Source organism: Rhinolophus sinicus, linkage group LG06 (genome assembly GCF_036562045.2).
Source record: "Rhinolophus sinicus isolate RSC01 linkage group LG06, ASM3656204v1, whole genome shotgun sequence".
In the NCBI taxonomy this organism is placed as follows: Eukaryota; Metazoa; Chordata; class Mammalia; order Chiroptera; family Rhinolophidae; genus Rhinolophus; species Rhinolophus sinicus.
In genome coordinates, this window is record NC_133756.1 from 158,871,709 (window position 1) to 158,883,816 (window position 12,108).

Sequence of the window (12,108 nt, forward strand, 5' to 3'; positions counted from 1 at the left end):
ATTGATTTCATCAACTCAGATTTCCTGAGTCTCACTGGTCTTCCTCTCCAGAAATGCAGACCCTGCGTGTGGCTTTGTCAACTTTGGGAGTAGGATTTTCTTCTGCGTCTGTCATGTGTTCTTGTACCCATGGAAATGAACTAATCCCCACTGTAATCAGGTACACAATCTCATGGAAGCTCTATCAGGGTCAATACAGACATTTCTCAGTTAATTAACACTTAAAGTGGGAAGAAAACTAAGACTGATTAGTTATCAAAAGCTATCAATTATATAACAATGATTTGTAGGAAAAGTTTATTTAAAGCTGACTTTTGCCAGGTACTGGGTTAAGTCCTTTAATGTATCAGCTCACATATTCTACTGAACCACTAAAGATAGATGCTGTGCGTAAGAGTATTTTTTTAAATAATGAAAATATGTCTTAAGGCACTTGTGTACTGGAAAAAAAATTGCAAGCAAATAAGAGAACATGTGAAAAGTAGGAGTCAGTCTTCACATGTCTAAACACTGTTGTGGTGTCTCTCATGATCAAAGCAAAATAATCAGTCACAGACGACACGGGCGGATTTTTACCAGATTCTCTTTGTATTTTTTGCACTTCAAGGGCAACAGCTACAGGAATCATTACAATTGCTGGTAATATTGGGGCAGCCCTGGCTCCCCTCTTGATGATCCTAACGGTGTATTCCCCACACCTGCCCTGGATCACCTACGCCGTCTTCTCCATCCTCGCTTGCCTGCTCGTCTTCTTCCTTCCTGAAACCAGGAATCAGCCTCTGCCTGACTCCATCCAGGATGTGGAAAAGGAGTGAGTAATGCCCCTGGCTGTCCCTTAGGGGACCTATGTGCTACAGATCTGTGACAAGGAAGTTCAAAACCTGAGTGAGACTGCGGCTCCCTAGGCAGGTTTAGACCTAGACAATTTCCATGTGGTCAGTGCATTTGGTTTAGTTACAGCCTCATTCCTCACCACAGTGACCTCAGACTCATCCAAGGCTCTTAGGTCACACAGACCAGCTCTGCCCAGCGGGCACTAGTAGGTTTCGTGGTGAAGAGGCCCAAACGTGATGCCCTGGTATGACATATGCACCTCTGAAGGTATTTTACAAACATGCACATATCCAAACACCAGATGCTCAGCCCTCAGCTCAGTAAATGCAGTAAGGTCTCTGGACTACTGGTTCCTGTAGGTCTGTGGACTGTCCTGGTCACTGAAGAATCTGAGGGAGATCAGGGAGAGGACAAGAGCCCCTCTCATCAATGACAACGTGTCTCAAGGGAAGGAGTCCTGTTGTGCTGCCTTTGAGATTCAGACCATCTGGTTTTCACTGGGAATGGAATTGTTGAGAAAAGAGGAAAAGGAGTGGTAAATATTGTTATTTTAAATGATCAAGAATTGGAGAGGATTTTTTAACTTTTGTATATTTTCCTTGACTTTTCCAAATTCCTTTGGCCTGAAACTAACTGTCTGAGTTGCCTTCCCTGGTCTTGCCCTGGGAGCCTGAAGATTTACTGAAACCCTCAGGGCAGTGGTCATGGTTTATATTAAAGCTGGTTGGCAAAAGATAAGCTTGCTCTAAAGAATGCAGGATATGTATACTTATTTGATGTCTCCATTTTCATGTTTGTTGGTTGGTTTCATTGTATTTTTACCAGGAAAAAAGGCTCAAGAGAAGCAAAGCAGGAAGATATTACCATGAAAGTGACACAGTTTTAAGGAATCTGCTTGATTCAAGAGCAAAGTAAAAGAAAAATCCCAAGATAATTCCTGGATTATCTTGTAAGATAAATAAAGAACATTTATAATGGAGAAAATGGATCCTTTTTACAACTGTGGTACTAAATTACTAAATATAAAATATAGTAAGAAATGTCAAAAAGAAAACCAAAATATTTTAAAAGGACTTAGCATATTTGTATAATTGTAGATACATAGGATGTTTCTGGATAGGAAGGTTGAATAGTATTAAAAACAACAACTCTTCCCCCAATCAATTTGTAGAATAACTGATGTAGTAACTATAGTTAAAAAACCACATACTTTTGGAGGAATTTGGTAAAGAGTTACAAATGTATCTAGAAATTAATAATAAATAAAGTGATTTGAAAAGGGAGGATCATGGAGTGAAGGGGGCTGGCTAATATGGGGTAGCATATGCTAGAATTTATTATAGCTGCAATAGTCAAAACAGTAATAACAGATGCATTTACATATCACAGAAGTCCAGAAACAGACCAGTGTGGATATGACACTTACTATGTAATTTTGGTATGATAAATCACTGGGAAAAATAAAGGATTATGCAACACATAGCATAATTAACTACTGAAAAATAAATAACTCATAATGTGACTTTATACCTTAAGCCAAAAAGTATTCTACTTTAATAAGAAGTTAAGTGGGAAAAATAAATGATAAATCTCAATAGAAAACTTGGCTGCAAAATCTTGGATAAAAGAAGTTCTAAATAGTAAAGCAAATGGCAGATGTTTAGAGAAGGGGAGATTTGAATAATACTCACTTAAAGCCTCTGTTGGGCAAAACCTTAACAATGTATTGGAGAAAACTAGAAAAAAATATTCACTGAAATGATAAAAGCAGTTAACTTTCAGTGGTGGACTTTTAAGTGATTGTTATTTCCTTCTTTGCAAGTTTCTGTACTCAAAAGTTTGAAGAAGGAATGTGTAAAATTTCAAAATATTGTAAGATGTCAAAAATTAAACAGCAAATGACAAAATAAATAATTTTCAAAATGTACTTCTAATATGTAGAATTCTCATAAATATCCACGTGTTTTGACACCTATTTTGGTGTAACTGACTAAAGCCTACTCACAGTACATCCATGGTATCCACACCCACAAAATGGTTATTTGCTCACTCCCTCATGTATAATTAGAAGTTTGCAGAACCCCAACATTTCTTCCTTGGCCTGTGGGGTTAGAGCTATCACAGTGGAAAGGACAAGTGGAAACTTGAAAACTACTGTCGAGTTCCCTCCCAAGATAGTAAATCAGAAATGATTGTGTGCTCCGGAGAATAGCAGAAGTTATTTCACCCTTCGGGGCCTGAGGCACGCAGGGGTAGTAGTTTCCAACATGTCTCCATTTAGTCATTTGCAGGGCCAAACTTGATTCCATTCAAGTCTGTCCCTGCGAACAACTGAGTGATCTTGGAGGAGAACAGGGGAGTACCACAAATAGAACCAGACATTACATCCAGTTAGAGCTTCTTACCACCATAGATGGTATCTTTGCTAGAAAAAAGTTTCTTTGGTAGACCATTTTCTAGAGCAGCAGGATCTGAAGCTCAAAAAAAAAAAAAAAAAAAAAAAGCCAAAGACAAAGAAAACAATGTGATTTCAAGTATAACTTAAAAGCATAATCTCAAGTTGAAAGGCACAAAAACAAAGGCTCTGAATGACAAGTGTTGGAGTTGGAAATCCAGCTGCTTTTCACAGGAGCAAAGCCTGGTGACAAGCTCTCGGTGAAGTAATATCAGGTACTGATATATTAAAAGACAGTTAATGACTTTTCCGAGCAATGCTGGGAAAGCCAGCAAATAATTTTATACAAGTAAGTGGAAAATGTAAAAATGAAACCACCAGTATTTGGCAAAAAATATAAGGTCTCAGAAAATTATTACTGATGAAAAGAAGAAAATCATTAGGCATTCCTGAAAACCAGAAATCTTTTTTGCTTCCATTAAGTGATCCTTTGGCTTAAGCCTTAAGACTTAATGCAAAGAGAAAGGACATAATTTTAAATAATATATGGAATGTTAGAACGACATCATCAAAAATATATCTAAAAGGCCTGGGGCATTTAACAGTGTTATATGTTATATTTTTATCACACATAATAACCTGTTTCCCCAAAAATAAGACCTAGCTGGACCATCAGCTCTAATGCATCTTTTGGAACAAAAATTAATATGAGACCTGGTATATTATATTTATTAATATCATATCATACCATATCATATTATATTATAGACCAAGTCTTATAGTAAAATAAGACTGGGTCTTATATTAATTTTTGCTCCGAAAGATGCATTAGAGCGAATGGTCCATCTAGGTCTTGTTTTTGGGGAAACACGGTATTTCTAAGTAATAAACTGATATATTTTATGTTTTCTTCAGCCCCAAACACACACACACACACGCACACACACACACACACTTCTCTACATTTAATTTCTTCATTGATTTGCCCAGGATGCATCCAGGTTATACCTGTTCTCTTGGCATTATTATTCAGTGTCCCCTCTCACTATCCAAAGTGCCTCAGTCTTGTTTTTATGATCAGCCTACCTTAGGGCTTTCTCGTCAGGTCAAGAAGCTAAAAATGAATTATAAACCTACACATGAGTCATCATGTCACAGGCGGGAAATGGTCAAGTTGAGCAAGTAAATTTTTTACTTTGGGTTCAAAAATCTTTGAGGGTTAGACAGATTTGGGAAGACATCATAGTTAGTTAGCTCTGTCCTCCATGCCACCCCTTCAACCCCAAGACTAGCTAAAGATCTTCTGAGCTGGGGACTGAGTATCTGAAACAAGAACATAGGACTTGATAAAGAACTTGGTCAGGGTGTATGCCCATCATCCAGAATGGAGAGACTGTGCTCTCCCACTCGGTAGGAAGCCAAAAGTATAAAGAGGTGCATTTATGTCGAGAACTTGAAGACAATAATAAAACTTACTCAGCTCTGGGTGGTGAGCACACAATGTGATATATAGATGATATAGTATAGAAACGTACATTTGATACCTATGTAATTTTATTAACCATGGTCACCCCAATAAATTAAAAAAAAAAACTATTCAGAGTCAGTCTCTGTTATGTTATCCCCACTCAGCAGCAATTTTAAATAAGTGATAAAATCCTTCTACCCACCCCTAAAAATACTTTGATGGGCTATGTTCTAAACAATTGATGTGACTATTGGTAAGGCTTAATATCATATCTGTAGGCTTTAAATTAGCACATTTTGGTTATTTATCACTTAATAAATATTGTGTTCTACATGGACGTTGGATTGGAGAACTCCCAGGTATACAGTGGGTCCCAGGCACCTGTGCACCCAGCTATGCACATTTGTTTCAAGAATAAGTTCGTAAGGATTCAAAATCACAGCAGCTCACTTCAGATACTACCGTGTTTCCCCAAAATAAGACCTAGCTGGACCATGAGCTCTAATGCGTCTTTTGGAGCAAAAATTAATATAAGACCTGGTATTATATTATATTACATTATATTATATGACTGGGTTTTATATTATATTAAAATAACACTGGGTCTTATATTAATTTTTGCTCCAAAAGACTCATTAGAGCTGATGGTCCGGCTAGGTCTTATTTTCGGGGAAACATGGTATCATATCTCCATTCCCTGTGGTACAACATATTCCTTCCCTTAAATAGTGGACTCGAAATAAACAATGAAAGCATAGTGATTAGAAAGATCAAGAACCTGAACTTGAGTTACCTCAATTATGTCCTTTAATATGGCCACTTGAAGTTTTATCTGGGTTTCAAATTTAAAAGAGTAAAACAGAATGCAAAACTATGAGACGTAAGTTTTTGTTGAGCAAATGAACATTTCATTATACAAGGTCTGACAATTAAGTTCACAAACTCGTCCCAGAAAAAGTGCTACATACCTCATTGCTGAATATCACTATGGTCACCTTCGAAGCACTCCCCTTGGGAAGCTATGCACTGACGCCAGCGCCTAGTCCACCCTTCAAAGCAATTTGGGAACTCTTTTTCTGGAATGGCCATCAGAGCTGTCGTCCTATTACCCTTGATGTCCTGAATGTCATCAAAGTGTCTTCCTTTCAATATTTCCTTTATCTTTGGGTAAAGAAAGAAGTCACTGGGGGCCAGATCAGGTGAGTAGGGAGGGTGTTCCAATACAGGTATTTGTTTACTGGCTAAAAACTCCCTCACAGACAGTGCCGTGTGAGCTGGTGCATTGTTGTGATGCAAGAGCCATGAGTTGTTGGTGAAAAGTTCAGGTCATTTTCATCTAACTTTTTCACAGCCTTTTCAACACTTCCAAAGAGTAAACTTGGATAACTGTTTGTCCAGTTGGTACAAATTCCTAATGAATAATCCCTCTGATAGCAACAAAGGTTAGCAACATCGTTGCAACAAGTTTGTGAACTTGTCAGACCTTGAGGATGAAGTTTAATTAAAAATTTTTGACTATGTATTCTGGCTATTATTATTTGTGGCATTTCATGATTATTACTGAAAATAATTTTGACATATAGTGTCTGAAGGGCTTAAAATATGACCCATTCTGGGTGACAAATATGCGAGGTTCTGTCCCCTGAAATTGGGGACCTGAGAGTAGGAGGAACCTGTGACCCACTCCCAACAGAAACTTTTGTCAGTTGACAGCATCTACTCTAGATGCTCCCTGGACACAAAGGTAAGGAACCAGCAGGGCCGAGGTGGCCAACCGCCTGGAAGGGCATGATGCCAAAGCCCAGCCTCCCAAGGCCGCATACAGGCCAAGGGAACAGCCAAAGGGGAGACCTGATGTCTTGAAGGAGTTTCAGAGTCTTAGGAGGGTGCGCCCTAGTGGAAAGTGGTAGGAACTACACCTTTGGGAAATGAGCAGATCAACAGTCTTCTCAGCAACGTGCCAGAAAGATACCACGGACAGTCACAGACCACACAGGATAAGTTCAGCTGGGGCAGATGCAAGCACGGGACAGAGGGGGGTGGTAGACCAGACTTCACCCTCCACCCGTGTCATTTAGGTTCCATTGTTGGGCAAAAGAAAGAGAAGAAAATACTCTGATATGGCTCAATTTACACCTGAAGTGACTGAGTTTATCAATGCTCTCTTCCATCAGGCAGAATTGGGATTCTAAATAGAGGTGGAGTTCTATTTCTTTTCTAAGTTACATTTTTGCACAGTAACTACTTGGCTTTAAAGAAAATCCCAATGCAACTTTAACGTTGGTGAGTAAAACCCAAACACCCCTAAAATGCAAACCGCTTCATATTTGCTGACAGGATCGCATTGATAGCACAGATGGAGGACGGGCAATACTGTGGCTTCTCCCCTCGGGGTGTGTCCTCCAGAGGTTAAATTTCTTAAGGAGTCTTTCATTCATCGCTGAATCCACAGACACTAACAAGTGCCCGGAAAATGGTAGGTGTGGTGGAAACGGTTAAGTGCTGTCCACATGTGTGGTGTGCTGCCTGCCCCCCACTAACAGTCAGTACTGAGTGGCAAATTTCCCCAACTGCTACTGTGTTTCTCCGAGAATAGGACCGGGTCTTATACCGTATTTCCCTGAAAATAAGACCAGTTCTTAAATTAACATAATAAAAAAATTATATTAATTTTTGCTCCAAAAGACACATTAAGATGTATTTTCAGGGGATGTCTTATTTTTTCATGTACAACAATCTACATTTATTCAAATGCAGTCATGTCATCTTCTTCTGGAACATCATCATAACGTACTAAATGTGTCATCTGGCTGACGATCTTAACTGGGGCTGATTTTCGGGGTAGGTCTTATTTTTGGGGAAACACGGTAGGAGGAGTGTTGGCAGCTGACAGCTCCCAACTGAGTCCCTCTCTGGGAGGGCCACCCCCTTGTCCTTGGCAGCCTGCAGCCACAGACTATGAACGGAGAGGTATAAAGGACCAGCCCTCTTGCCTGGATACAGGACAAGTCTGCAGGGCCATTGCAGCTCTGCAGGCTGGCTCTGGCCTCTGCTGTGACTGTATCACACTTCAGCTTCTCCCACTGCCCACTCCTGCTTCCTCCATTGCCACCCCCCACCCCCCAGAAACCTTGCTGCCCACAAACCTCCCTCTCAGGGTTTGTTTTCCAGGGAGCCTGTTCTGAAACAGGACATGCTCTACAATGCTGAATTGAACTGAAACCACAAAAACTGTGAACCCCAAAACACATTTTCTGTGGAATAACCTAAGGGGGGAAAATCTGCTAACAAGTGCTTCCCATGAGTCTCCCTACAGAGAAAGCCTCCCTAAGGAATCCCAGCCATGAGTCTGGACAGATCAGCTTTTGTGCATTGGAGTGTGTTCTGGGTCGTGTTGGAAGACAAAGAGCAAGGACCTAAGATCGTAATGTGTATGGTGGTCTGTGGCTGTTTCTGTCCACCTGACTCCTTCACTTCCTTCTCCACAGTAACCACACGGTTCTGGGGAACAGACGCATCACCTTATGTCAGGTTGATGTCATGAACCCCTAAATTCAGCTATACTGTTTTCTACTTCAGGATTTGACAGTCACTTAAACCAGTACATTTCTCACTTTGCTTAAACTATTTTGTTGAGTTTTCCAGCCTTGGCAACTAAGAGAGTCCTAACAAAGATCTCCTTGTGGTTCTGGGACTTTGTAGAGAGATGAGGATTTAAGAAGTCTCTAACAGGTCATTGCCCCATATTTGGAGAAGGAAGATTAATCATGTCATACATGCTTCTCTCCACAGTTAGGACCATCCACCTGCGAGGGTCCTTGTGTTTAGAGTCTGGGTTCCTGATGGACAAGGCTCGGTGAGCCTCCCCACCCCACCCCACCCTTCCTGAGCCCAGCCTAACATGGTTGTAGTCTGAGTGTGAGCCCCCAACAGGCAGCTTCATTGATGGCCTATAAGCAGTGATTAGAGCACTGTTTTCCGATTGCCCCGCCCAAATTTTCCTTACGTTATACCTCTCCGTGCCTTAAGTACCCTCTTCCCCTATTTATCTCTGAGTCTATTCATTATAAAGCAGCTCGACCTCAATTTCCTTATTTCGCCAAGTGGAGACTTCACTGCTATACACATTTGCCCACTAACAGCACTAGATAAAGCTGGTTGAGTGGGGCAGCTGTTTAAGGGGCTGCAGAGTCTGTAATGGAGATGAACGCATGAAACCTGTTATTTTATTCCCATCAACTGTTGGCAGAGCATATCCATGAGGGCTGCCAGTCTAGCAGATGCCCCTCAGATGCTGGCATGAAGTTCTGGGCTTGGCTTCACGCAGAGCTGCTCCATTTTTATTCCCTTTATACATTGGGCATCTGGATGACATTATGGCTGAAGAAGGGTTCTGCTGCTGATGTAAAGCATAGAAGCCACTGCTCTGGACAATCAGTTGAAGCCACATGTTCCCTGTCTTTCCTGACTCAGAACTTCCGGCTGCCACCTGATCACTGCTCGTGGGTTCAGGCAAAGGCTGGGGCAGCCATCTTTCATCAAGATGAAAAGACAAGGGAGCTGTGGTCTCAAACGGTTTCTTCAAAAAGCCTTTCTTTGAAAGTGGAGCTAGAAGTACCCAAAATTACTCATTTACAAAGCACCCTCCACATTGCTATAAACTCAGTGTCATGCAGGGTGGCAGGCGGGGTCTCAGCTCCCGCTCCCAACATAAGAACACAGGACATGGTGAGGCCAAAAAGGAACACCCACGGAGCTATAGATAGGGGAGTCATACCACTACCGTCTTGCTGGCAGCGGGGTTGGAGACACAGGAAGCAGGAGCCACACTGTCCGCAACCCGCCGTGCTAACTGCAATCCACTCTTGCTAGCTCAGCCACCATCTTCTTGCTAGCCCCCATTTGCTGCTAGCGTAGCCACAGCAGTTATATTAGTGGCCAATGGCTCACTGGTTACAGCTGACGGCCAACTAGCCACAGCTGATGGCCATCCAATCACTGTTGATGGCCATTTACTACCTGAGCCAGCACCTTTCTATGTGAGGCCGAGAGCCTGGAAACTGCACTCCTGGCTCTGTCCCCACACTCAGATATGCTTTAACTTTGAAGTTGAACTGAGTCCCAGAGAGCAGTTTTCAGGCTCTCAGCCTCATGTGGAAAGGTGCTGGCTCGGGTAGTAGATGGCCATCAGCTGTGACTAGTTGGCCGTCAGCTGTAAACAGTTAGCCATTAGCCACTGATATAACTGCCGTGGCTGAGCTAGCACGGTGGGTTGCTGTTGGCAAGTGGGGTCGGTTGGCAGAGAAGTGGACGGCAGATTGCAGATCATGTGGCTCCTGTTTCCTGTGTCTCCAACCCAGCCTCCAGTGAGACTATAGGGTATGACTCCCCTACCTATGTCTCCATGGGTGTTCCTTTTTGGCCTCACCATGTCCTGCGTTCTTATGTGGGGAGTGGGACCAGCGACCCTGCATGACACCCTGCATGACATGAACTTTTGGCAATCTTTTTTAAAACAAACATAGAAATTAATCTTTTTATATTTAACCTAGCAAACTGAATCTGAGTTACCAAAAATATATATTTTAAAAATACCCGGGTGGCCAGATGGCTCAGTTGGTTAGAGCAAAAGTTATGAACAACAGGGTTGCTGGTTCGATTCCCACATGGGCCAGTGAGCTGCACCCTCCACAATTAGGTTGAAGACAACGAGCTGCTGCTGAGCTTCCAGAGGGGCGGCCGGATGGCTCTGTTAGTTAGAGCGCAAGCTCTGAACGACAAGGTTGCAGGTTCCATTCCCGCATGGGATGGTGGGCTGTGCCCCCTGCAACTAAAGATTGAAAACAGCAACTGGACTTGGAGCTGAGCTGCACCCTCTACAACTAGATTGAAGGACAACGACTTGGAGCTGATGGGTCCTGGAGAAACACACTGTTCCCAATATTCCCCAATAAAATTTTTTTAAAAATACCCACCATAATCAAGCAAAAGAACAAACCACTTCTTCTGGACCATGAAGTAGCACGTTAGAGTCTGCCTAGCTGAATGGTTGGTTTTGAAAGCACTGGGAATAGAAACTTTGGAAGAACAGAACTTTAAGTGGCTCAAAGAACCTTATTAAGAGTTTGTATAAACATTTATTATTCTGCTGAAGAAATGAAAGAAGTCTCAGTAGGAACAGTGTGGGGTTCCACATAGTCTAAGATCGTCAGAACGCAGTGTGTCCAGCGCCCTCTGCCCTTACGTTGCACTTGACGATGTGTCCCTACAGATTCAGGAGTCATCCTCTCTCTAAAATCCTACTTTTGGACCAAGCTCCTTTCCTGCACGGCTGCAGGAAGTCCAGTTCCCTCCCAAAGTGTTCCAGAGGACACCGACATGAACGCTTTTCTGGTCTGCTTGCCTCCTACGGCCTCTCCTTCATGGCCCCTGAGCCTCTTCCCTCTTGGGTGCTGTAAACCATGCACATTGACTCCTTCCTTGACCCCTCCTTCTCCATACAAGGCTTGAGAATAACAAAAGATTAATATAAGCATAACACCGAAACTTGAAACAAGGGGCTGGGGAGCAGCTTATTTACTCCTGGTTTCACAAGGGGCTCCCCTCTGTCTATTCTTCTCTTCAGCCTCTGATCTGCTGCCCCAGTGGTGGGGTTCATTCGCCTTTATTCAGTTGGGGTCCCTGATGGACATGTATTCCACTCCCAAGTGCTGGTTTGTTAGCCAGCACACCCAGGTACCGTCATCGTCATAGCAATCTCTGCAGAGACTATGCAGTGCTGCCAAGAGCCAGCCTTGCGATCATTCAGCAAAACATCTGGATTGTGTGCAGCACTGCGGGCTCATGTGTCACCAGTCCTGGGCCTTCCTACTGCTAAGGGACACAGCACATTCAAGTTCCCTGTCTTTGCTTGTGACGTGCCAAGTGAACAGATACCACTACTACACTCTCTCACCCATTCCCCCAAAGTAAAAAGGAATAAACACGTAAAAAAAAGCACACAAACAAGAGACTGGTATTTGACATCTTGGAAACATTTGTGTTCAGATTACTTTCCCTTCGGGATTCTGCCCCCCTGCACTGGGTCTGTGCCTTATATCCATATGACTAAAAAGGCTCACCCAAGTGGTCCCGCCAAAGCAAAGGTTTCAGTTTTTACCGAAGAGTGCAGAAACTGCTCCAGGTTTTTAGTGACACTTTAAGAAACCCTCTGCTCCTCATCTGCAAAGCGTGGGGTATGCATTCCAGTGCTCGTGGCCTTATGGACAGCTTGGAAGCAGCAGGAGATCGCTGGCCAGCAGCTGGTCTCTGCCCCATGCGCCATGGTGACTTGTGTCCTCCCGATTGACTCGGAACTTCTCACCACCCTTCCTGACCACTGCTCATGGGTTCAGGCAAAGGGGGTGGGTAG

At 42.8% G+C, this 12,108-nt stretch overlaps 1 protein-coding gene across 6 annotated transcripts in view; it reads left to right on the forward strand.

Annotated features, from left to right (window-relative positions):
- The window catches only part of LOC109435828 (organic anion transporter 7), a 51,082-nt gene extending 49,218 nt beyond the window's left edge, over nt 1-1,864 (forward strand). For 4 of the 6 annotated variants that reach the window (XM_074336516.1, XM_074336514.1, XM_019713944.2 and 1 more), the window contains 3 exons: nt 52-160; nt 608-811; nt 1,660-1,864. In XM_074336516.1, coding sequence (XP_074192617.1) covers nt 52-160; nt 608-811; nt 1,660-1,720 — 374 coding nt within the window. In that variant the 3' untranslated portion in view covers nt 1,721-1,864. Of the gene's footprint in view, nt 1-51; nt 161-607; nt 813-1,193; nt 1,370-1,659 lie in introns of those variants that run through there. The other 2 variants (XM_074336513.1, XM_074336515.1) reach the window with 2 other exon arrangements.
- The last annotated feature ends 10,244 nt before the right edge of the window (nt 1,865-12,108 follow it).